Source organism: Petromyzon marinus, chromosome 49, assembly GCF_048934315.1.
Source record: "Petromyzon marinus isolate PM22_M1 ecotype Great Lakes invasive population chromosome 49, UKy_Petmar_22M1.pri1.0, whole genome shotgun sequence".
Taxonomy (NCBI): domain Eukaryota; kingdom Metazoa; phylum Chordata; class Hyperoartia; order Petromyzontiformes; family Petromyzontidae; genus Petromyzon; species Petromyzon marinus.
This window is the reverse complement of record NC_133715.1, coordinates 585738-612187: the sequence shown is the minus strand read 5'-3', so window position 1 is coordinate 612187 and position 26450 is coordinate 585738. Positions and strand designations below refer to the sequence as shown.

At 45.1% G+C, this 26450-nt stretch overlaps 1 protein-coding gene across 10 annotated transcripts in view; it reads left to right on the top strand.

Annotated features, from left to right (window-relative positions):
• The window catches only part of LOC116952896 (clathrin coat assembly protein AP180-like), a 229334-nt gene that overhangs the window by 155871 nt on the left and 47013 nt on the right, over window positions 1-26450 (top strand). For 7 of the 10 annotated variants that reach the window (XM_076074560.1, XM_076074566.1, XM_076074561.1 and 4 more), the window contains exons 9-17: window positions 5279-5359; window positions 10456-10538; window positions 11876-11884; window positions 12401-12428; window positions 12773-12876; window positions 15969-16063; window positions 16347-16364; window positions 18794-19048; window positions 22783-22914. In XM_076074560.1, coding sequence (XP_075930675.1) covers window positions 5279-5359; window positions 10456-10538; window positions 11876-11884; window positions 12401-12428; window positions 12773-12876; window positions 15969-16063; window positions 16347-16364; window positions 18794-19048; window positions 22783-22914 — 805 coding nt within the window. The remainder of the gene's footprint in view (window positions 1-5278; window positions 5360-10455; window positions 10539-11875; window positions 11885-12400; window positions 12429-12772; window positions 12877-15968; window positions 16064-16346; window positions 16365-18793; window positions 19049-22782; window positions 22915-26450) is intronic. The other 3 variants (XM_076074558.1, XM_076074564.1, XM_076074565.1) reach the window with 3 other exon arrangements.

Below are 26450 nucleotides of genomic sequence, written 5' to 3'. Positions count from 1 at the left end.
TTTGTTGCCTTACCGACAACAAAACTATTGTCAATCGATTGGCCTCGTCGAGAGCTACTCGGGGCACTAAGTTTCGTAAAAAGTTGAAAAATTACATGAACACGTTAAATTCACTGCGGAGGCGGGCTCGCCTTGGCAAAGAAGCTGAGGATCGACGGCTGACCGGAGGGCGTTGTCGCAGCGCGCAACTGCGGCGGACGCCCGGGCTTGCGTTTGGCCGGTGGGGTGGTGCCCATCGTGTTGATCGCCGCCTGCTGGCGCTTGTTGGCGCGAGTTTGGGCGGGCGGCGCGTTGCTGTCGGGATCACGAGTGGGCGGACTGAAAAATAATAATTATTGACCTGATTTTTGCGGGACCCTGGGGTCCTGCCAAATGATTCATGTCTCGGACCGTGTTCGTGAACATAAGGCAGATCTGAAACACGGCAGGACCAATACTTCTGCCTTGGCTGATCATTACTTTAATGCGGCTGGCTCACGTGAAGTTGATTTCTCTAAGACGATGGTACTTTGCAAGCCGACTGGCTATCAACAAAGATTCATTCACAAAGCCATCCATATTTCCAGACACAGACACAATTTCCACTGAGACAAAAGTTTAAACTCGGCATTCATTGGAAAGATGTCATCAACCACTTTGCGTCATGACTTAAGTTGTGTTTTCTTACTCTTTGTTTTTTTCGGTAAAGTCATATAGGTAAAATAAATGAAAACAACCAAATTAAATCACGACGTTTCGTAGGCAACACATGCTTCCGTCTTCAGGTGGGAACCGTCAAAGCAAAATTGCTGTATAAAGTGAAGAGAGCTCTAAGATACCCGAGATTATATACAGGTTAGGGGGGGGGGAGGAGCCAGGAAGGGCCGTGGCGGAGGGCTAAGTTATGCCGCCTTTTGTTATGCTGCAGGGGGTTAGGGGGACGGAGAGGCGATGGCGAGTGGTTGTCGAAAACGAGCGCAACCAACTGGAAGAAATGGAAATGGCTGTACAATAATAAGGCATCTAAAGTTTGATTTGGTTGATGACATCGTTCCAATGATTGCTCAATTTAAAACCATCCTCTCGGTTGAAGTTGTGTCTATGTTTGTACATCTGGATGGCTTCATGGACAAATCTTTGGTAGTTTTCGGGAGGTTTGCAGAGTACTTTGGTATCGGAGAAAACAATATCATGAGAACCCACTGTATTGAAACAATGATCAGCTACGGCCGAAGAATTCGTTCTACCGTGTTTCAAATCTGATTTGTGCTCGCAAATTCTGTCAGAAATATTCAAATCTAGAACAGAAATGTCGTTTCGTCTCCCCGATATAGCAGTCACCGCAGGTACAACTCAATTTGTAAACACCGGGGTACTGTAAGTCAGGAATGATATCCTTTACGGATGGGATCAGATCACGGATTTTGTGTACTGTATTGAACCGGACCTGGATCGTGTTTATTTAGAATTTTGTAAACAATTTTGGTAATGCCTGCTATGCATGGCAACGTGATGATTTTGATCGGAGTATCAGGTGGTTGTTTCTGTATGGTGGGAGAAACACCTTGGCGGATAGTACAGTCAGAGTATCCGTTCATCTTGAGGGCCAGATGTACATGTTTTAATTCACTGGCCAGGTAGTGTTGGTCAGAAATGCAATGAGCCCTATGGTATAGTGTTTTGATGAGGGAATTATTTTGAGCCGGGTGGTGGTGGGAATCAGGCTTCAAGTAGCAATCTGTGTGGGTGGCCTTCCTGTAAACAGAATGTCCCAAAGAGCCATCAGGCCTCCTCTCAAATAGAACATCCAAGAATGGCAGCTTGCCATATTTCTCCACTTCCATGGTGAATTTGATGGATAGGTGTCTGGAATTGATGTGGTCTAGGAAATGGTTCAATTCTTGGGAGGCCATGTGGCCAAATGACGAAAGTGGCATCCACATATCTCTTCCAAAGGGAAGGACGAAGGATGGATGTCTGGATGGTGTCTGATTCAAACTTCTCCATGAAAACATTGGCTATCACTGGTGACAAGGGGGGACCCATAGGGTTACCCTCATTTTATTTGTAGAAGGTACCATTCCAGGTAAAGTAAGTGTTGGTGAGGCAGTGCCTAACCAGCACAGGTACATCGGGGTTCAGTCCATGTTGGACCAAGTCTTCAATTATTGTTATGGTGTCAGGCACTGGGGCCTTGGTGAACAGAGAGACCACATCAAAGTTGACGAGGATATCGTCAGGAGACAGTACAATGTCCTTGACCATAAAAACCAATTGGGTTGAGTTAAGTACTGCTGAGGTGGTCTTGCCAGAAACAACCACCTGATACTCCGATCAAAATCATCACGTTGACATACATAGCAGGCGTTACCAAAAAGATTTCCAAAATTCTAAACAAACACAAGATCCAGGTCCAGTTCAATACAGTACACAAAATCCGTGATCTGATCCCATCCGTAAAGGATGTCATTCTTGACTTCCAGTACCCCGGTGTTTACAAATTGAGTTGTACTTGTGGTGACTGCTCTATCGGGGAGACGAAACGACTATTTCTCACCAAATTCGCGAGCTCAAGTCAGATTTGAAACACACGCACAACAAATTCTTTGTCCGTAGCTGATCATTGTTTCAACATAGCAGGTTCTCATGATATTGTTTTCTCCGATACCAAAGTACTCTGCAAACCTCCCGGATACTACCAAGATTTTTCTATGAAGCCATCCAGATATACAAACATAGACAACTTCAACCAAGAGGATGGTTTCAAATTGAGAAATCATTGGAAAGATGTCGTCAACCGAGTCAAACTTTAGGTGCCTCATAATTGTACAGCCATTTCCATTTCTTCCAGTTGGTTGCGCTCGTTTTCAACAACCGCTCGCCATCGCCTCTCCGTCCCCCTAACCCCCTGCAGCATAACAAAAGGCGGCTTAACTTAGCCCCCTCCCCACAGCCCTTCCTGGCTCCTCCCCCCCTTAACCTGTATATAATCTCGGGTATCTTAGAGCTCTCTTCACTTAATACAGCTTTTTGCTGTGATGGTTTCCACCTGAAGACGGAAGCTTGTGTTGCCTCCGAAACGTCGTGATTTTATTTATTTGTTTTTATTTATTTTATTTTACCTACGTGACTTTACCGAAAAAAGCCAAAGTATATGAATCCTTACAGTCATGAAAGCTTCAAATCTATAATTGTGTTTTCTTGTCAACCTCTATCGTCTGCAGTGTGGATGGGTGTAGCGAGGTGCAATGCCTCCCCCCCACCATCTCTACCCCCCCCTCTCTCTACCCTCTCCCTCCCCCCATTGTCTAACACACTCGCTTTATTCCTACTTCTAGTGCGTGAAAGCCTTTATAAGCAGTTGCATTTGGAGGCTTGCCCTCTCTTTTCTCTCCGCCTGATGAAGACCGCTTGTGTTGCGATCGAAACGTCATGGGTTTTTTGCTTTTATTTTTTAAATTTAATTTATTTTTTATTTTCTATCTACGTGACTTTCCCGAAAGAACCAAGAATATGAATTCCTGCATTTAGGAAAGTTTTAAGTAAAAAAAAGTAGTAGCACATTTACCTCCTTGTTAGGAGGTTCACGGTTTGAGTCCAGCAGCCACCCTGGTTATTACTGCGATGTGTGTCGTCGTCGCCATGATGACACTACGCGCCGTCTGCTTTACAGCAGACGTTAAATATTCCCCAACGTTCTATGCCAGGGTCCAAATTTAAACGTTACACTACAAATTACTCAGTTTTGGTCGTTTATGCTGGTTCTGTCTTATTTCCTGCTTTCCATACATGGTGTGTTGGGATCCTTTGAAATGCACCTTACAAATGTAAATTATCATAATTAAATTACTCATTTGGGATTACTCAAAGGCATTATTGTCCCCTATTGGTAAAGGAATGCCCCAGGTCACTTTTTGATGAGCTTATCTTTTTTGAGTTCTCACTTGGTTAAACAAAATATACAAGAGCCTGCGTTTTCAAATTGCCCTGGCTTTTGTGTGAAAATAACCTGGCTGATTACAAAAGTGTTTGTACTTGTGGCCACAGAGTGATGGAAGTGCAAAAATGCTAAGTATGCTTCATCAACGGTACATCCTGCTCTTTGGATAAAACTTCTCACATCGGTGCTTGGAAGTAACGGCCAAGGAAAAATTGTCACTTACTGCAAGCTTGTGAAATGGAGGTCACCGATGTGTGGGTGGGTGTGCTGGCCTAGAGGTGGTGTCACGAGTCTGTATTATCATATCCTAGCCATTAAATTATTTTGCATTTAGATATTTTTTTTACAAATGTTTTGCCAATTTTGTCACTAAATTAGGACGGGAGGGGCAGCAGTGGTTAACACCGGCGCCTCACACCAAGAGATCCCTGGGTTTGATTCGCCACTCTGTGTGGAGTTTGTATGTTCATCTCCCCCTGTTCTGCAAGGGTTTCCTCCCAGGTTCTCTGATTTCCTCCTTAAGCTGAAATTGAAAAAAAAACTAAAGAGCCATACATTTTTAACTGGTATTGGCCAATAAATCCCAATGCTGAAATGATCAGCAAGATTACTCAATTGGGGATTATACGCAGCAGCAACATCGCCCTCTTCTGCAATAACGTGGCAGGATCCTACAAAAAAAAGTCTTGATTCGCAGTTGAGGCTTTTTTGGGTAAACACATGGAACAATGATAATAATGACAAAACATGAGATTCATTCTTTAGGAGGCAGCATCAATCACAGAATGGCCCTGGAAGAGTTCATCATTGCACTGCTTCTCTAGGAATCGGTTCAAATGGCCACACTTACCCCTCCTCTGCATGGCCGTCCTACTTGCTATGCAAAGGGCGGGTTGGTTTGTGTCAATCTGCAGATAACGCAAATATGTTAACCCACAAATTACATATTTTGTGCCGAAGTGTTTATAGTCGCAAGTGACTGAGCGGAGGCTATCAAACTTGCGGCACTTGGAGCTCGTTAGCTCCCGGTTTCCCTACATTTTAAATGCAGGATGTCAGTGAAGGTGATTCCAACGTGGTGCGACATGGCCATTTAAAGCCCTCCAAGGCACCCAACAACTTTACAATAATTTTATACCTAAAGGGATTAGAAGAGACTGTCTATGAATGTGCACGCTGTATAAAGATATCTTATTGCCTTACTTTGTAAAAACACTTTTTTTTAAAGGACCAATTAACGGTCTGTAAGCTAATGGGTACATTTACCCAATTTGTGCTCGTGTTGTATCGGTGTAAAAAAAAAAGTGTTCCTTAAAATCAGTGCATGGATTAATGTGAGTCGATGTGTTCCATGCAAAGGTATTGTCCACACAAGTCCTGCATGATCTGAAACTCCATGGGGAAAAGGAGTCCCCCTTTAAAGAGCTGACCTTTGAAACGGTAATATTAGTGGCACTTGTGCCAATCCGCTGTAGATTTCTGATGCTTTGCTCCTTTTGCTGGCTGTGCATATAAATAGGTGGCCCTTCAAACTCTCCCCCCCCCCCCGCATTCCCATACATATGCTTGGTGTTGGCAGCAATCTTGCCTGCGGTGAGTGGTCCGCAGTGGCGTGGCCGAGTCGCCCACCTGTAGATGGGTCCGCTCACTCCCGAACCATTTCCATCCTGAGATTTAAAAAATTTAATTTCCCACGTGCCTTCAAATGGCAGTGCCTTGGAGGCTGCGTTGCACCATCTTGCCAGAAACATTTCCCTTGTTATTAGAAAAAAAGCCGCATGGGTAACTGTTTAACCATTCTGAAAGTGACATAAGCAACAAAATAAAGGGATGTTTTACTGAATAAAACCAAAGAGTATGAATTCTTGCAGTCACGAAAGCTTCAAATCTAAAATAAAGGGAGCTTTAATGATGACTCAAGGGGGTGTGTGACAAGATTCTAAATTAATGTCCCATGTCTGATTCTCTCTTTGTGTCTCTCTCTGTCTTAATCTGTCTCTCTCCATCTCTTTTCACCCCCCCCCTCTCCTTGTTTCCATCTGTGTTTATCTATTTCCCTGATCAAGGCTCTCTTCACGTACCTTCATCTGTATTTCCCTTTCCTTTTATAACATCGCCACCACTTGCACCAAACCCAAACTCTCAGTAGCTCTTCCTGTTTATGTGGCTCACACGTAGAGGCACTAGGACTCCCCGTCGGGATCCCAACTTTACGATAAATCCCAGGGGACGAGCAGAGCCAGGGTTTTTGAGACTTACTGTCGTCCTTCACCAGTCGGGGCATTAAAGTAGCCCCAAATCCTGAGACCTTGTCACAGGAGTTGGTAGGAAACCTCCTGTAATTGAGTAGATCCGGCTGGTGTGGTGCTCGGGGGGGTCTGGCTGGCGCAGTGCTCGGGGGGTCCCGCTGGCGCGGTGCTCGGGGGTCGGGGGTCCCCCTGGCGCGGTGCTCGCGGGTCGGGGGTCCCGCTGGCGCGGCGCGGTGCTCGGGGGTCGGGGGTCCCGCTGGCGCGGTGCTCGGGGATCGGGGGTCCCGCTGGCGCGGTGCTCGCGGGTCGGAGGTCCCGCTGGCGCGGTGCTCGGGGGTCGGGGATCCCGCTGGCGCGGTGCTCGGGGGACCGGGTTGTAATGTGTCATCACGACAGGTGCTCTGTGCTCCTCACAGTATTTTATTTAATGATTAATTAATTTTTATTGAGATTTACATCCATTATTGTGGGTACATTTAGCGTGAGTGTATGAGATGAGAATAGGTTCTGGCAGTATTAATTTGGCGATAGTGGCAGTGATGTCTACAAAAAAACGAGTTTTGTATGAGGATTCTGAAACGTTACATTTCTCTCTGTCTCCTTGTCCATGTTCCGCTCGTTTCTGTTGGTTTCCATGCAAGTCTGCGTTTTCCATGTCCTCTGTTTCTTTATCTTTGTCTCTCCTAGCTCTTTGTATCCGTGTGCCTGTCTCAGGTTTTTGTTTTCCCCTATGTCATTCTTTCCACTCCATGCATCTCTCCCCTGCTCATTTTCCTGCCTATACACAGCATGCTGTAACAAATCCAGACAAGCTCTTCAGCAACCCTTCCTGGCTTTGATGATGATGCAGGCTTCTACTCTTTGTCACAACGCAGTGCCTTCACCTCGTCTTAAACCAAAGTAATTCGTGTGTCTCCTGGCAGCATCCTGGCAGCCCGCTCTGCAGTCTTACTGTGATCCCTGCCCGGTGCTACCCACCGGATGAGGATTATTATCACCCTTAGTCGGTGCCAAACTTTGCCCACAGTGATCAGCGGGGAGGGTCTGTTCACACAAAGCCCTCGAGGCCTAATGCAGCAGTCTGCAATGATGGCTACATTGTGCTGATGAATCCTAACAAGGACGAAACTGACATACAGTAGTCTCATGGTCCTGCTGCTGTTTCAATTAGTATGCTCAGTTTTGAAACTTTCGAATTGGTGTCTAAAACAAATACTCTGTATTTTTACATGCAGTATGGTGATGCCATGTGGCACGTAAGCCATGATGAGAGGACCGATGTAATGGTGACACTCGTGCTTTTGCTGCATAATATTATCACTTCTCTTATTTGCATCCAGCCTGCACGCAGCTTTTGGCCTGATGAATACCTCATTTACATAAAGAGTAAAAATGTTGTGCTACAGTGAACCAATTGATTTATCTTATTTCCTATAATGCCCCACATACTTAAACAGGTTTTGTGTAACTTTAAGGGCGATTTTGCCCTGTTACTCCTGCCATAATACCGTGTAATTTTATATATCTGGTTGAAGGCTACCAATGGAAATTAGCATCACCCCATTTATCATTTGACCAGGGGAGATGCTTTGACTTGAACGTAGGGAATACTCAAGTCGGGTCTAGATATCACTTGCCACTGGGGGATATAAATAGCTTGTGGAAAAAACATAATCTGCTTCTGGGATCACGTGACTACTCCCCCGTATGGATACACACGTCTGCATGTACGCGCGCGCACAGGCGTGCACCGACAATCCAGTCTGCAGCTCTCAGAACGTCAGCTCTGCTTATGGGCCGTTGCACTGAGCTTGTAAGAAAAAAACACTTTTATTGTTACATATGTGATCAAGGAAATGCAGTGATTACCAAGACACTTTTTTTTTACCCAGGAGAGCCTCACTGAGTCTCAATTTTTTTACAAATGTGTCTTGCCTGCTTGGATAATTGGCTCAAGCTTATGAGCATTTTCATTGCGTTTTATAGAGATTCAAAGACTGCATCGATACAACCCCCAGGTGTACAAGGTGGTGGGGGGGGGGAAATGCAAACTCCATACAGATCAGAAAGCTACTTGCTGTACTACCTTCAACATAGGTGCTGCAGTGCCCTGTCTTATGCTCGTGATCTCAACACAATCTACAAACTCCTGCCTCCAAATCAGAGGATCAAAGGTGCTCTCCACCACACCCAGCTGTGTCACCAGTTCTCTTTTTGGAGCTGTGTGATTTTAGAGCAAATCGGACAATAATTATTTACCCAAAAATAAATAAATAAATAAATGTGGATTTCCCGAAGTTTGGCAAATTTCACAATATTCTCAGGAGAATATATAGAGCTGAGAGCTGAGAATGTTGAGGTCCTAGTTTTGGATTATGAATGTGGCACTGGGGTTGAATGCTAGGCGTCCAAGCAGTGAATTTGATTACACTATGTAACACGATTTTTATTCCTGGGTAGTAAGTGTTATTTCCTAATTGCGTATGCCTCAAAAGTATAGAAAATTGCTATTATTCTCCACAAACTTTGCTTTTGTGACCAGGAATTTATGTGAAGGCATAACACAAATACACACCACGTTTTCTCATTCAAAATAGGTAAATTTCTAAATATTACTGGCCTGGTCACAAAAGCAAAGTTTGGGGAATAAGCCATTTTCTGTGCTTTTGAGGCATAAGCAATTGGAAAATAACACTACACAGTGTTATCTCGCTCGCTTCCAAACAAATACTCGGGAATTACTTTTTTTATTTGGTTGCCACTTAGAGCTCGTCATCTCCTTTTTGTGTGAACATACATTTATATATAATGTAGATACAACTGTATGTGACTCGGTATTAACAACTCAACACACGAGCAACAGACTTAACGCACAAAATTTAAAATGACTTGGAGAAACCCAACTCAAATATTTATATATTTATAATAGATATATAGTCACAGGCCAACAAAGATTGGGATGAAAATCACGAAAACAAGAGGTTATTCAAGAGAAGCAGGGTGCAGCGCTTTTGTAAATCTGAAAGTGATTCATGATTGGCATGGTTGGCTACGTGCGGTGTGAATTAAGTTCTACATATATACATATACTGGCCAGGGTTACCTGAGAGGGATCTTTTTCAATGGGTGCACTTTGATAGGGGTGCCATAGTGATAACAAACATGGACACTGGCAGAGAAAATGTTTTATCTCAAAAAGTTTACAAAGAAGCACGGAGATGCACAAGCTTGGAATTGCATGGAGGTGTGAGCATATCCATTGTGGAACAAATGCACCTCGATCAATGTATTGATTGCCAGGAAAAACCTATGGCTTGGGTGGAAACAGGTGGCCAAAGGAAGGGAGTAATAGTCGATGAATGAGGGCAGGGACAGAATTGGCAGCCGAAGAAAGAAAACACTGCCCTTGAGTGGACGACCAGCGCAGCAATGGAGAGGTGACCTCGCCTCGTGTGCAGGAGTTAAATGCTCTGTGGGAGGTGGCACCCGGAGGCCTCCATTCAGCAAGGGAAGGGATAGACGAGAGCTGATTAATGCTCATGACGCAGAGAGCTAACATTCGCGTAAGTGGCCCAGAGGAGCCACCATCTCGATGCTGTGGCTAACGGCTGCTGCTGCTGCTGTTTGCGAGGCGGCTGATGAGCATCTCCCCGTGATCCTTGCAGTGTCTCTGGAAGTTCGGACTGTGCACTATATATGTATGTTGAACTTCCTTCATATCGTACGTAGTCGACCGTGCTAATCAGAGGTGTGGGGGGAAGGACAACAAACTAAAAACGACAACAGGCACTGTGGGATCGGGGCGGAGAGGGGAAGCTTCTCTACACTGTTTTATTCTCGTATGGATTTTACCACTGAGAGGTCGGATAAAAAAAAACATTTCCGTTTTATTGGTTAAATTGATTATTTAAAAATCAATACTGAATTTAGTTTTAAGCTTCTCTTCAGAAAGTTGTATAGATTTCTTTAGAGTTGTCCATATTTTCTAGGATGCTAGAATGACGATAAAGCCATGCGTGGAAGGGAGGACGCTAAAACGCAACGCGCACACCGACTGTCCACGTGACACTTGCTCCGCTGCCTTTTGCTTGGTTGCCTGCGGGTGCTTTTGTAACAGACAGGGGGTGGCTCCATCTCTACACGCTGTATCAACTCTCCTTGTCGTTTGACTCCATTACAGACATTGTGACTGCACAGGGCAACAGCCTTGACTTGAGCTCTCCATGCTTGTGTTGTTGCCTGTGCGCATGTGGCTGGGACGTGCCCACGGTCTGTGTGTGTGCTTAGGCGCCCAGCTCTCTCCTAGAAGCCATGGAGCAACACGTCGCCATCCAGGAGGCTAAGAAAGGGAAGGATGGATCCACAGGCAGGTAGGAAAGCCGCCTGTGTTTTTAACGTTGCACACTGTGCACACCTTGACAAATGCGTCTTGATGATGTACGTATGCATTTTTAACTTCTTTCGCACCGCACATAGCCAACCGTGCTAATTGGAGGTGCGGGGGAAGAACAACACACTAAACACAAAAAAGCAGTTCTAAAGAAATTAGTTTTCAATCTGGATGATTTAAAAGTGCATAGCTCCGGTGGCTTCCTAATATTGGAAGGAAGAGAGTTCTAGGTGACTGCAGAAGCGCATCCAAAAGTGCCGCGCGATAATGCAGTGACTGTCAGATGTGGCCGGGTCACTCGGAGGTCGTCTTGTGTTTCTCAAGTCAATGTGGTCCAGAATAAGTTGCGAAAGTATAATGAGTTGAGTATCTCAGCCTATTTGCGAATGTGCAAACCATTCGTTAGAGTAATTCCACTTAATTTTGGTATACCCCAACTCGGCGGTTACAATGTAACACGCACGTGAAGGATTGTCAGCACAACGATCGCTGATTGTGCACTCGTGGATTATCCCTTGCTCACATCTGAGGTGAGGTGTGAAGGGTGCCGCTGTGGCGAAATGTTAACTACCTCGCCAGGTATACAGGAAGTCGTGGGTCCGATCCCGACCCTAACGCTTGTTACATATTTGGAGTTTGCGTGTCTCTCTGCCCGGGGTCACGTGGATTTTTTTCCTGATTCTCCGGTTTTTCCCTCAAATTTAGAATTGAAATGTGTTTGGAGTATTATTTGGGTGCTATAAATGTCCACGTGATAAGCCACTTCGTTGAGATATCATTTGTAGCCAGGTCGCTTCTGAAAAAGAGATACATAGCTCAGTGGGCCTTACCTGGTAAAGTAAAAAATAGTTTAGTTCGTAGAGTGGGGCCCTGAATATTCTTCCTCCGCGTCAGGAAGAAGTGCGAAATATGGAGGATGCAGAGCACTTTGTGTACTGGGGTAGTCGTGCAATTCACACAAGGGGTTGTGACGATACGTTGAAGAAATAGCTGTGTAGTGTTTGTGGGCCAGAAATTTTATACTTGTAACCCACTTGTGGATATGAAGCTCCCATGATGTGTGTCTTACCATTTACGAATACTGCTAATACACACAGACTGTACCCACGTGGTCGTTTCCTGTTTGATTGACTGTGATCCTGTAGTCTCATAACTCGCTTTGAAGTAAGTGTGTGTGTGGCCTGATGGTATTGTGTTCACTTAAGCAGTTGAAGGCTCTTTAGTTATCTAATTACCAGTTAAAATGCATCCTACCAACCTTATGTGTCCGTGTTTGTGTGTAATTTGTGCTGCTTATGGCCATTGGTGGGATTACAGCATTGAAGGGTAAGCCACAGCACTATAACGATGCATTCATATTGTCTGTGGGGCATGATGCACGGCTGGAAGTGTCATTCAAATGTGACTAGTCTGCAGCAATACATTTCACAAGGAACTGTTTGGATCTTGGTTAAGCTAATTTGCATTGCTTATAAATCACCGCCACTTCTCCTGTACATTATCACCTGAAGCATCCTGTCGTATTACTGGCTATACAGCACACGAGGGCAGATTGCATCTGTACTCAGTCTTGATTGATTCTGCTAAATGTTGTCGGTACGGATGGCGTGTCTCCATGAAGGTCGGTGCCGAATTGGACTCGGGCTGCCACCATTGAAAGCATTTTTGTTCACTGTAGCCAGGCCTTCACTTCAATCGCGCTGGCCTCGGTAGTTGCCCCGTAGCGCATGTCCCACTGTGCTGTTGTGGTTGCTCATCTCTGAAGTGTGCGTAGCCCATTTTTAATTTGATGACGTGTTTGGCTGTGTGCTGAGGACCGCTCTTTTTTGTTATTCACTCCAGGGTGGCTAGTGGGGGCACAGGCGCCGCGGTGAGTGACAAAAAATCGTTAAACATTATACAATCTTGCTTAAATACCGTCCTTTATCCATACTGTGTTTAGCCACCAACATTGCAGGTCACAGCACTTCTCTCTGCCCTCGCACAGCTCCACTTTGGAATTTCCTCCCGTCGTCTGTTTTTCCTGAACCCTATAATAACCCTTGCTCAAGTCGAGAGATGCATTTTTTATTCTTCTCCATCACAACTTTCGATGGTGCTGTTTTTTGCTGATAGCCCCTTGCCATTCGAAGCCTTTGGGATTGTTCACGTCAACCATGGTTTAAAAACAAAAAAAAAACTGGGGTTGTTTTTTGAATAATTCTTTCACGATAGGCTCCAACTACATCATCTTCTCCGGTGAGCACCCCTGCCCAGAGCATCGATACGACCGCCGGGGGAGATGTTTTCTCGGCGAGCAGTGCACCACAAGTGACCAGGTGCATTCACACACACGCGGCGACACCCGGGTAACTCGGCGTGCTCGGACGATGATTCGGGCGGCAGGGTGGCACATTGCTTACGCTTGCCCCCCTCACGGGGCAGAAGGGACCTGGGTTCAATTCCCAATTGTGGTGGGTGCCTTTTCTGTGTAGATTGTGTATGTTCATCCCCTGTTCTGCATGGTGTTTCTTCCCAGAGTCTCCAGTTTCCTTCCATACCTAAACAAAAGACATTGTAGCTATTGGCCAAACATCCCGATGCTGGAAGGTTTTCTGCAAATGACTGTTTGGTTTAAACATGGCGACATTGCCTCCTACTGTGAAAACATGGCAGGAATAGAGTCTAAGACTCGGTGGAGGGTTTCCTGGGTAAACGAGCAAAGTATTAAGTTAAAAACCAGGCATGCACAATTGAGTCTGAGGAGTAAAAGTATGTGAGAAGGAAACCAGTTTGCCGAGGGATTTGAACCATGGATGAATGCGGTGAACGCGCATTCACACCCGCACAGGTGGACAAACGGCTAATGCCACTACTGCCTGCACGTGGAAGCATCGTGTTCTAGGCAGCTCCTACTTCAGCGCACGACCTATGCATCGTGGTGGCTAGGAGATGTTCACTACCTCGCCTGGTATACAGGAGTTGGAGTTCGATTCCAACCCTGATGCCTGCTGTATATTTGGATTTTGCATGTCTTTCTCCCCATGGTCGTGTGGATTTTCCTCCGGGTCCTCTGGTTTTTCTCTCCACATTTTAGAAACGTGTATTTTAGAGTATTTGGCGGCTATAAATTCATAAGGCACTTAATTTGGTTATCATTTGTGGCCAGGTCGCTTCTGAAAAAGAGCTACAGGCATTCCCTGGGTTATGGAAGGGCCAGACTTACGGAAATCCGACTTTATGGAAATGCTCCCATGAATAATGTTATAAAAAATTCAATACTGTTTGCGGTAATGTTTAAGTTTAGTTACGTAAGAGCAGATAGTGCGGTGAGGCGTAAGTCGGCCTGCCTTACGCCTCGCTCCACCAAAACGCTGCCATCACCGAGCCCGAACTTCACTGGGATTAAGGTAAATAAACAAAATTGTTAGTGTTACGTAATACTTCTCCTTTTGTAGCATTACATAATTGTTTGTTTCCTATGCTTAAAACTATCTTTATTTCCCATGTATCTATTGCTAGTTTTCTTCATTTTAAGTTTGTCATCAGTTATATGCTGTCTCTGTTATGCCTGTTTATGTGCGGAGCGGTGGCGTAGCGGTTAACTTGCTGCGCTATGAACCTGGAGACTCTGGTTCGGTTCCTGCTCATGGCAAACACTGGTGACGATTATTTGAAACGGTCCTGGGCCTCCCCTAGTTTGACTCGGACTCAAATGAGTGCCTGGTGCGATGTGTAAAATATCAGCACTGGGGATACAAAGGCGGCCGGGCGTGGTGCTGCCCACCCACCCCCTCGTATGCCGTTCCAGCTTTCATAGATGCTTGCTAACAGCACTTGCCCCAACAGTCTGAAGGCTACACGGGATCTTTTTCTGTGTGTGTGTGTAGACGAGCCTACTCCACTTGTGTCATTCTGTATGTGTGTATGTGAAGTCTAGGCTAGGCTCCATTAGTTTAATTATGGGTCGTGTTAGGGGAGATATTCGATTGACATAAAAGACTCGCAGGTAGTGCAGAGCATATGTACAGCGATACAATATAGGTAGCGATAGAAAGCGGATGACAGCGCGATACAGTACTGAGAGAAAATGGTGGTGGAGGCACAACTAGTTCCAGCTATGGGATTTTATCTTTATATTGGGGCAAAATTATTATTTGCCGACATACGAAAAATTCTGGTTACGGATCGTTCCCAGGAACCTAAGGCGGCTATTCGCTCAGTTGGCCTTGTCTGGTTAAATAACAAATAAACTTAACTTGAAAAATCTATGCACTTCCGATGATCGCAGTTGGCTACGTATGGTACGAAAGAAGTTCAACATACATGCGTACATGCGACTGCTGCGAGTGGGGCCTGCATGGACCATGACAAACAGTAGTGATTATTTGAGCTAACGGGGCCACTTGATGAATGTCTGACATTACATGCGATTGGACTCCCAGAAACCCATGTGGGCATGATGTGAATGGTATAAATGACTCTACACATGTCCCGTCGTACCGGGATTTACGTCTCGAACACGCCCTCACTTTATTATTAACACCGCTACCAGATTTGCGTCGCTTTGACTCCACACACTCACGTCGCCGACAGCAACGTCGGTCCTTTCTCGTTATCCGTCACCTCTCAGCCTTCATCTACACCTACCATGTACATGAACTCTTTTGCGTCACGCGTAAAGAAATACTGTACTGGAGAGTACGATAGATTTTTTACGTACGGTATATTGTTGATTTTTATAGTGTACTGATCGTATTGTGCCCTGTATAATTTGTGCTGAAGTTTACTATTGTACACTAGTGTTGCTTTACAATATTTTTTGTAACATAATGTAACGTTGTGGGTACATTTAGGATGAAGATGCACGCATTAACGCACAGCGTCACCTACAACCTCCGTTGTCTTTAGCTGCCGTGGAAAAATCGCTTTGATTGACGTCGTTTCTATATTCGTCATCGCGCCTTTCAAGAAGGCATCCCCAACGTAAACCGGGATATTACTGGAGATGAAACATGCAGAATCGTGCAGCTATTGATAATTATAATTCTTTAATACATTTGTTATTTGAGCATTGTACATCGGTCAGGGCTATCATAGAGGCATTGTGTTTCACAGATGGATATTGTCCGCCAGTAGGCAGTGATGTTTCTTTGTATAATTCCAAATGAATAATGTGGGTCGTTTTAGGAATATGGTAAACTTGGACTGATGCCAGCACACCCAATGGCCCTCCCCGTTTCGGATTGCGTCACAGGATCCTTCATATCCACTGCAAAGCAGACTGTGTGCATATTTAACGGTTTAATTTGCCCGCAGTTTAAACCAGGGCGGGACCTTCACCATTTTACCATAAACCTCCGCAACAAGCGGAGAACGTGCTACCCCGCCCGACCCTGTTATTGATCCTGTAACAAAAACATTTCTGCAGTGCATCGAATGACCTCTTGGGTCTACAGACGGACTTCCTGTCAGCAGCAGAGCCGCTCGTCCAGCCCGCGTCTCCCTCCATGGGCAGCTGGGCGGGTGAGTACCCGTCGGGGAGGGGGGGTCACTCCACCCCCCCCCTCCCCCCTACTTCTTGGATAAGCACATTTATTTGTGGGTAAGATCAGTTTGCCTCTTAGCTGCGGTCATCTTGTCCACGGTATAGCAAACAGGATAGTTTTTTTTTCACACACGACTCATGTTCAGCCTGGCCTGTCCCTTTTGTGGTTGTTTTCACTCTTCCTGCTGAAATCGAACTCATTTGCCCTTCTTTTTTCACCACCTTTTCCTTCACCTTGCTCTTGTGCTTTCCTGGAATAAGCTGATCTACTTGGCGGAGGTAAGCTGTACGCTGTATTTCTCTTATGCATGCCAGATACCCTTCCCTTACAAACACAGGCCTTCCACTGCACGCGTATGTATGTATGTACGTTTAACTTTTTTCACACCGTATGTAGCCAATCGTGATAATTAGAGGTGGGGGAAGGACAATAAACTAAACACAAAAAGCAGTTATAAAGAAATTAGTTTTCAAACTAGATTATTTAAAAGCGTATAGCTCCAGTAACTTCCTAATATCGGAAGGAAGAGCGATCCAGACGGCCGCAGCAGCGCATCTGTAGGTGCGCGATGCAGTGACCGTCTTTGCTCTGACTAGCCAAAAGCTGCTGTGAAGCAACCGGATTTGAGATGTCTGCATTTCGTAGGTCTCATCTTCCCATTGAAGCATCAGCCGCAATCTAATCATGAACCGCAGGAACATCAACCGAATTGACTTTACTCCATAGTGCCCCCCCTCTATTGACAGCGATTGCAACTTCCCACGGTGCCTTATTGAGAATTTGCCTTCGGCGCCGTTGGCAATATTTACATCTTTCCGATGGCTCCTTTACCTGTTGTGTAAATTTGGCTCTGTGTCCTGCTCCCCTCCTCCCCTCATGCCCCCACCCACCAAGTGCACTTTTGGTCCGCCTCCTGCTGCGATGTGGACTGGAGGCGTTTTTTATAAACTGACCTGTCCTGGGCAGCTGGTTTAGTTAATTGTGAAGTGTGGATAGTGACATTCATGAATTCGGTAGATTTTGTTTTATGCGGTTGTTTGAAACTCAGGACATTTTTAGTGCCGTGATGAAGTATACATTATATACACTGACGCACTCCTGTAATCCGCGAATGTAGAGGCGAAGGTTTGTGGATGACAGAACTTTAAAACTCCTGTGGGAGTAGAGGTGCCTTACCTTGGCTGATCAGGAGGTGGTGCAGTAGGTATGGCCTAATCTCCATCTGTTTCATTTGTGTGATTCAGAGCAGTTACATCTCAATTTTTTACTGCACAGCACGCTTTTGCGTTTTCTCAATCTTCATTATTTATTTACTTATTAGTATTGGGGATGCTGCCATGGTGTAATAGTTTAGCATTCTGGGCTATGGTCGCCGGTTCCATTCCGTCTCCCACTGCGGCAGTTCAAATGACGGGAGTCCATTAAAGTGTCCTGCGCGCCCTCCTGTCCACCCAGCAGTAGACGTGGGCACACCACAGTGTATCGGCAGGTCGCGTGTTGTGGGGTGAAGTGTGGGTATTCTCACCTCTTCCAAGACGTGGAAGAGTAGGCAGATGCCCTCCACTAGAGGGAGCTCTTCAGAGCTGCCTCCTAGCGGAGGCCCTTCTGCCAACAGTGGCGGAAGCGGGAATTTGCAGAGCTGCACTTTTTTCGCCTGACCCCTGCACATGCGTGACTACGGGGGTTGGAGGGGTGGGGGGCAACGGGGGGGGGGGGGGGGCGACGGCTGCCGGTATTGCGCTGCGACCAATGGTAAGGGGGAAGGTGGGGGGTGGCGGTTGGGTCGGCCCCTGAACGGCACGGAGGCGAGGAGCGGTAGTCTGTCCTTGCTTGGCAACGGCAGCGAGGCTCTTCCCTGCGATTCCGACCAACGTGGCGGCACGCCTGCTGGAGACTTTGCCGCAGCAGAACGCCAGTTGCGAAGCACCTGGTTGGAGTGTTGGACTTCTCGCTCGGGCTTTCTCCAGGTTAACTCCAGGTTTCCTCAGACATATATGAACACTCATTAATTGGCTGACAATCTTAATATCTTGAAGACCGCAGAGCTTGGGTAATGTTGGTGCTGGCTCACCGCCTGGCTGACTTCCCACTTGCATGCGGTTCCTCGCGCCTCCGAATCCGTGTTTGTCTTTGAGAGCGAAGAAACTACTGTGTGTGTTATAAGTTGAAACAAATATCTGGGTTTCCGTAAGGTTTTTAGCCAATATTGCGAGCAGCGTGAGTAACGTTGGTTTTGGAGGTGCGGAGAGCAGTGGGGGGGAAGATGTATCAGGCTAGCAGCAGCAATCAGGAGTGACTGCTCACTGCACATTGAGATCAACGGTGAGTATTTCAGACTCTAGGTTTAACATCGGTGAGAGTGAGCCAGCGCCCGTTACCTCGAGAACAATGCTGGGAGCTGGCGAGGGAAGGCAGTGCTTGGAATAACATCAGAGGTGTTTGTATTATTATTGTTATTCATAATGAATTCATATGTCATCTGTAACACCTCTGGAGATAGAACATACCTTTTTGAAATGGTATCTAGAGTGTCGATTTGCACACACGGCAAAAGTGTAATGACGTGTGTACACACTTAAAATATACAACTTCCACAGCATGTGCATTCTGTATATAAACATCACATCCCCATTTGTGAGCTCGGGTTAACTTCTTTCACTCAACTCTCATCCCTTCTTGGTCTAACCTCCTCCTTGGTCTTCCCTAGACATGCTGTCCGCTCCAGCGGCTCCTGCTAGCCCCCACCCATCCCGCACCCCGACCCCCACCCTCACGGCCACCGCCTCCGCCGCCGCTTCCACGCAACCACCCGTAGGTGTCCCCCCCATAAGCGAGGGTGAGGCCTCCTCCCCTCCAGCCGAGGCCTCGGCGACGGGGGGCGGCACGGCTGCCGCTTCGCCTCCGAGCGGCGGCGCCGTCGCTCCCTCCAGTGTTCAGCCCTCGGACGTGGACCTCTTTGGAGGTCAGTCTGACTTCCGTCGATTCGAGAGAACCCCATCTGTGTTCGGCTGGGTGGCTCGGGGCGTGCTTGCGTTTAATCGCCGCGGTGGTTAGGAGATGTTAACTACCTCGCCTGGTATACAGGAGGTCGGTGGGTTCGATCCCGACCCAGTGACGCCTATTGTATGTTTGGATGTTTTTCCCGTAGTCGTGTGGATTTTTCTCCGAGTCCTCCGGTTTTTCTCTCGACATTTAGGATCAACGTGCATTTTAGAGAATTTGGCTGCTACAAATTTCCACATGATGATAAGACACTTCTTTGAGCTGTCATTTGTGGCCAGGTTGCTTCTGAAAAAGAGCTATATGGCTCCGTGGGCCTTAGCTGGTAAAATAAAAGTTCAGTTTCGTGAGATTCCTTATGTCAACACTAATCGAGCACTATCCTGTGTTCACATCTGTGATTCTACCCGCACGAGATGAAAGCATCGTTTATACGTATAAATTCTGATTAGCCTGGTCAACAGTGACCAGCACAACAATACCAATCAAACATAAAATATTTTTTGTTCCACTTTTTTTGCAGCTATGAGGGCCTCCGTTGGATTTTGGTAAAATAAAAAAGCCCATGAATAATGGTAGGCATGTATTCAAAATTTAAGATTTTATTTATTCATAATAAATCGTGAAGAGGGCTATCAAGAGGTGACTGCATGTCACAGAGGGCTGAGCCGGCCTAGTGGCTCAACAGGCGAGCGAGCGACTCGCAACTCGAAGGTTGTGATTTCAAATCCTGGTTGTGGGTTGACTCGGCCCAGGGCTCCAAGCTGGAGGTGATGACTGTATCACTGCTCATTGGAGCAGGAAATCAGTTGGACTTGTTTTTTTATGAAGGAGTTCGGACGGGCAGGTCATTGTTTTTAAGAACTATGCCATTTCTTACCCAGTGTTCGTGTAAAATGTAGAAATTCGCAGTAATTACACTAACACAATTTTTGTTCCTGGGTAGTAAGTGTTATTTATTAATTGCTTATGCCTAAAAAGTATAGAAAATGGCTTATTCCCCACAAACTTTACTTTTGTGACCAGGACAGTGATATTTTAAAATTCACCTATTTTCAATGAGAAAACAGGCAAATTTGTATCTTTTCCTTAACAAAGTCCGAAAAAAACAACATGAATCAAAAGTAACATGTATTTATAATAAAGTAATACAAAAATTAGTACGAAAGATTTAGAAGTGAGTAGTTTTTCGAGATTTACAATTATACTGTAAATCACTTTCATGAATCAGCCCCCAAATGTAGTCTCCCATCATGTTTTCGTTATACTGTCCTTGGTAGCGGCGTTCAAAGGCCAGTATATCCTGGTGGAAGCGCTCGCCTTGCTCCTCCGAGTACACTCCCATGTTCTCCTTGAATTTATCAAGATGAGCATTAAGGATATGGACTTTGAGGGACATCCTACAGCCCATTGTGCCATAGTTCTTCACCAGAGTCTCAACCAGCTCCACATAGTTTTCGACCTTGTGATTGCCCAGGAAGCCACGAACCACTGCGAACAAAGCTGTCCCAAGCCGCTTTCTCCTTACTAGTGAGCTTCTTGGGGAATTCATTGCACTCCAGGATCTTCTTTATCTGTGGTCCGACGAAGACACCGGCTTTGACCTTTGCCCCAGACAGCTTATGGCAGAAGTCTTGAAGGTACTTAAAGGCTGCCGACTCCTTATCTACAGCTCTGACAAATTGTTTCACAAGGATCAATTTGATGTGCAGTGGTGGCATCGGCACCTTCCGGGGGTCCACTAGTGGCTCCTACTTGATGTTGTTCCTCCCCACAGATAACTCCTTGCGCTGTAGCAAGTCCCGCCTGTGGTAGAGCGCCTTGGTGTCCCTGCTGTCCCAAAGGCAGCCGTACTCATCATACTTCAAGGCATCCAGAAAGGTCTTGATGCTGTTGTAATCCTCTTTGAGGTGCACCGAGTGAGAACAGACTGATCACATTGTGGCAGAAGCAGAGAGCCCATCTTGACGGGTGAAAAAGCTGCAAAAAAATTGGTGACGCTTCCTCTGATCGGCGACTTGCACACTTTCATCCAACAAGTTCCACTGCTTAAGCCTAGACATCAAAAGCTCTGCATTTGACTTGGTGAGACCAAGATCTCTGATCAAAACGTTGAGGTATTTTTGGTTGGGGTAGTATGGGTTTCTCTCCTCAGCTCCATCTCTGAAATTGTCATCTTGATCTACAAATGTCTTCCTCGCTCTCTGACTTGCTGCTCTCTTCTAAACACTTCTGCTCTCTCTCTGGAGGAGTGGTACGGGGAGCTCATGGCAGTGTGGCACCGGGGCGATGGTTCAAGGTCCGGATGCGTGATAGCAGGTGCATTCTTGCCAGTCCGACGTTTGGAAGGGTCCATCATGCAGAAGTAGCAGTTGCTTGAGTGGTCAGTAGGTCCCTGCCAAAAACTTGGGATATTGAACTTCATGGCTCTACAAAAATACATTTATTTCACCCATGACTAATGTTTTGGAGATTCTCGCAACATTTTTCATATATGATATATTTTTTCAATAACATTTAAAATTGTAAAACATTTTTTAATTAAAAACTTTCACAATTTTCTTTTTTACAAATTTTATAACATGAAATTCCAAGCAACAATTGTCCATCTTATAATCCAGAGTTTTTCTGCATTGCTCATAGGTGAAATTAGGTGCCCAGGGTTTGTCTTGATCCCCGACAGGCATGCTGAAATATGCCTTGTAGGCCTCGCACATCTTAGCAGATGCTTTCACAGAGTACTTTTTCGCTCTTGTCTTGATAAATTGGCCGCAGAAATAGCAAAATGTGTCTGCCGGATGCTTGCAGCCTCTTGATGCCATCTCAGAAAAGTGCAGATATGTATCCACTTAGGCAGCTGGAACTAAACTGAATTGGTGGGCTTAAGGCCCCTGTATTTACACTACTATTTATATTACTGGAAAGTTCTAGAATATTCTACAAGTTTCTCCAAGTATATTTAGCACTGAATCTATCTGAAATGTTCTGGAAAATAGGTACATTTCAAAATATCACTATCCTGGTCACAAAAGCAAATTTTGTGGGGAATAATAGCCATTTCTGTACTTGAGGCATAAGCAATTCGGATATAACACTTACTATCCAGGAACACAAACTAAATAATAAATTGTTACACGGTGTTATACATGTGCAATTAATTTTCATGCTGAAATTTAGACGAAGTGTAGGGTATTATTGGTGTTTTTTTTTTCCTAATGAAAGCCTCGGTCCTCTGAGGCCCTTTCTCTGGAATTTTCGGCCATAAGCGGTTTTATAATAATGACCCGTGGAGGCTATACTTGGAATATTTAGACTTGTATTTTGTTAGATTATTCGCAACATAACATCAAGAAAATTTCATTATGATCTTTAGTCGTATGAATGTAATAGCGTTATTTATCTTTTTTATGTTTTGGAAAACATTTTCAGGAGTCTAATTTGCAAGAGATTCCTCAGTGGGCTCTCACTGGATTTTGAATAAAGGATTATTTGTTTCCTGCACCTCAGAGTCCATATTCAATAAAGTGGGAACATTAAACAGTAAGTGTTCACAAAGCCCTGCGAGCCACCCAGCCATCTGTGTTAAGAGTGGTATAAACGTTCCTCTGTGTATCTGTCTTTTACGCGCTCTTCATCCTTCCTGCTTTCCTGCCTATCTACCTGCCTCACTGGAAATTGGGGATTGCATCGGAGCAGATGTGTTTGCCTCAACCCTGAGCGAGCCTGCCACCACCGCTGCCTCCTCCTCCGCTGCTGCCAATTCCTCCGCCGCCGCCGCCACTGCGAAGCCGGGAGACGGAGCCGAAGCGGCTGTCGACCTCTTTTCTGGTGCGGGCGGCGTTGTTGAGAGAGGGGAAAAATTACCTCTGGGCTGCTGCTGCCGCGTCTGTCACAAAACAACAACAAATTCCAGAGGCGGAGTGTCCCCCCCGTTGTGCCTCTCCAGTTGTATTGCTGATGGCACGGGCGCGCACCGCGCAGTCCCTTGCAGGCAGAGGCAGATGTAGATGCTTCCCAAAGAGGTGGGGGGGGAGGGTGGGTGAGGGAGGCCTGGGCGGTACTGAAACATGATGCCGTTTAAACGGGGTCCTTAGTTAATAATAACAAAAACACATTAAATGTACAGTAGTCCCTCAGTTGACCGTGACATCGGTTAACGATTATTCGGTTAACGTTTTGCCTAACCATAGGGACTCCATGGTTTGACTCGTGTAAAAATGTTGATTAACGGTACGTTTATGTGATTGAACGGCTTCATGCTTTTAACATGGAATTCGTATAGTCGGTTAACAGTTATTTAGGTTAACAGTAGTTTTTGTGGAACTGATTAAAATGTTAACCGAGGGACTACTGTTTATTATTATTTTAATATCTTGAGTGGGGAGATCCACCCCCATTGCGGTCTTTCCTCTCCTACTACCCCCCCTGCCCTTTCACAATCATGCTGGAGGAATGACTAAAACGTGATTAAACATTAGGCACTAGCCTGTCAATGTGGTATAGAATGAGCTTGGTATATTATACATTGCTGGACTTCCTATAATCTGTGATTATCGCAGCTGTGAAGAGGTGTTTCGCTGTAGTGTTTTTTTTCTCTTACCCATTCACCTCCAGGACCAAGGATTGATGAGTTATCTTTGTATGTATGTATGTGTGAAACAGGGGGTCACAATAATTATCATAAAGGTTATCATATGTAAACTCGGGGAAAAAAAAACTCCCGTTTGTCAATAGGGCGTCCGTAAAAGTGTTAAATAGGTGACGTTTTGGGCAATAGCCCGTCTTCTAAGTGCATAATTAGAGGCCAGAGAAATGGTGAAAAGAGTTTAAAAATGTACTTCATGATGGGTCACCATAAAATAAATAAACTAGTTTGTATAAAAAAATTTAAATTTCTGGCACAATGCAGTATGGGCAAAACTGCTGTTGTTACGTCAATAAAACCATAATTGTCATAATCTGCTAAGTTATGGATTCCCAGGCCCAATTCTAATTTAGTTTTGGGTTCAATACGCAATGTGCTTGTAACATTTTATAAATTGACCTTCAATACAAATTCGTTTATTTATTGAAACATGTTTGATTGTTGAAGGATTTGTGTGGTACCCAATTGCTACGAATAAGTAACTATTCGTATGCCAATTTAGAAACCGTTCATAAGTCAACCAAAATGTAATTCTCATCAAGCCTCATAGTCGACACAAGTGCAGTCCCCAACACCGATCCCCTCGGTCTCTCTGGGCTCTTTTATTTTCTATGAAGAAGGATCCATTGCTTGACATGTGACACACTACATATTTAATTTTTTAAGGTCGCGCTTTTTATTGTTGACATCGAGTCTTTTTTGTTGTTCCTCGTAAACTGTTTTTGTTACTATGAAGGACTTTTGCCTTCATTAAGATGATTGGGCAAATTCATCAACTGTTGCCTGAAATGTGTTCAATAATTCTCTAATCGTTAATTACATGAGCCCCTTAAGCCATCGTGACATCACATGCTGGTAGGCTTCACACGCCACCGGGCCTCCGGTGTGTCTAAATGTTTCGGAATTATAAACAAGCTGATCCATAAGAGGTTTTTTTTTTTAGTTAGATTACGTAAATATATAAATGTGTCGTTAAAACCCGCCACCACCCGACACAGCCAACTAGTAAGGGTTTTAACGTAAACAGAACGTGGCCAATTCGTCACTAGTACAGCACACCGGTGTGTTGGAGAGCCAAGCCACAACATTTACAATCTGAGCACGACGTTTCGCCAGTAATTACAACTAGCTTCATCAGGCGGCAGCCAGATCTGTGGAGAAGTCCACCTGTTTCGTTCCTTATATAGAAGCGTAAATGTGGTGACCACACTTCTGCGCTCTTGCGCAAAGTGGGAGGGGAAGATTAATGAGTCAAAGTACATTATGCATGCGCTTGATATGAGCCCTTTGATCTTGTCCTTCCTGTCCATTGTGTGTATTAAAATATCCCTGCCAACGGTCATCCCTATTGACGTATGGTGCCCTGTATAGGCATGTATTTAAATAATGTATTATTTGATGATTAACTTCCACGCAGCACTTAGTCGGTAGCTATCCGAACGGTTAAAAAAAATTCAACTTCGATAGATTCTCTAATTAGTCATGGCCAGTAGAGCTAGTTTTGCACAGAACTTCAACATTATCAAAATCAATTGAGTGTCTTTGTTGGCATGCGTGTTCTGCTGCTGCTGACGGTTGCATTTGGGAGTTTAATATTTCTCTGATGTTCTTTTAGTCTCGTGCTGATCATTCGTCCTGTTTCCCCAACCAAACATTTACCACAAGTGCAGTTAATCCTCTACACAACTTTTGTTGACAGCTTCGGTAGTACATCTCTTGTACCAGATATTAATTTCTGTATTTTATGTACCCTGCCAAATCTGACTTGGATGTTTTGTTTTTCCAAACATCAGGCTAGTTTATCAGTTACTCCCACATTTTTATGGTATTTTGATCGTTTTAATTACTTGGGCAGTTTCAATGCTCGTGTTATTTGATTTGGTTTTGGCATTCAATGCCTTGTTTATTTGTGCATCATTGTACCCATTCATTTGCAGCGCCTCTATAACATGTTGAATTTCACTCCTCAGACTCACCATCTGACACTTTCTTAGCTCGATGAATGAGTGTCTTGACAAGAGCATATATAAGGAACGAAACAGTAAGACTTCTCCACAAATCTGTCTGTCACCTGATGAAGCTAGTTGTAATTACTGGCAAAACGTCGTACCCAGTTTGTAAATGCTGTGGTTTGGCTCTCCAACACACCGGTGTGCTGTATTAGTGACAAATTGGCATTTTATGTTTACGTGACAACCCTTACTAGTTGGCTGTGTCGGGTGGTGGCGGGTTTTAACGACACATTTATATATTTATGCGATATATCCCAAAAAAAAACATCTGGATGAAATTGGTCGCGAAAGCCTATCTGTTAAACAAACAAGCTGATGTTATTACATGTGATTGTCATCGCATTATGTGTTTATGGGAAGTCATTCAAAATTAACTTATTCATTTTAAACATTAATAAGTTAAATTCTAAACCAGGCGAGGCAGGCTAAGCGGCAGGCTAAGCGGCAGGCTAAGCGGCAGGCTAAGCGGCAGGCTAAGCGGCAGGCTAAGCGGCAGGCTAAGCGGCAGGCTAAGCCGTAGGCTAAGCCTGCCTCGCCTGGTTTCCTTGCCCGGGTCCCCGCTTCTTTCTGGTCAAGATCATCTTGGAGAAACCATGGAAGGCCCAAGTTGCTCATCATCAGCCTTGATTTATCCACTGCTGGATGATGACCGATATCATGTCTCTGATGTGTTTGCCTAATCCTCGTGTCCCTCTGTGTGCCTGTCA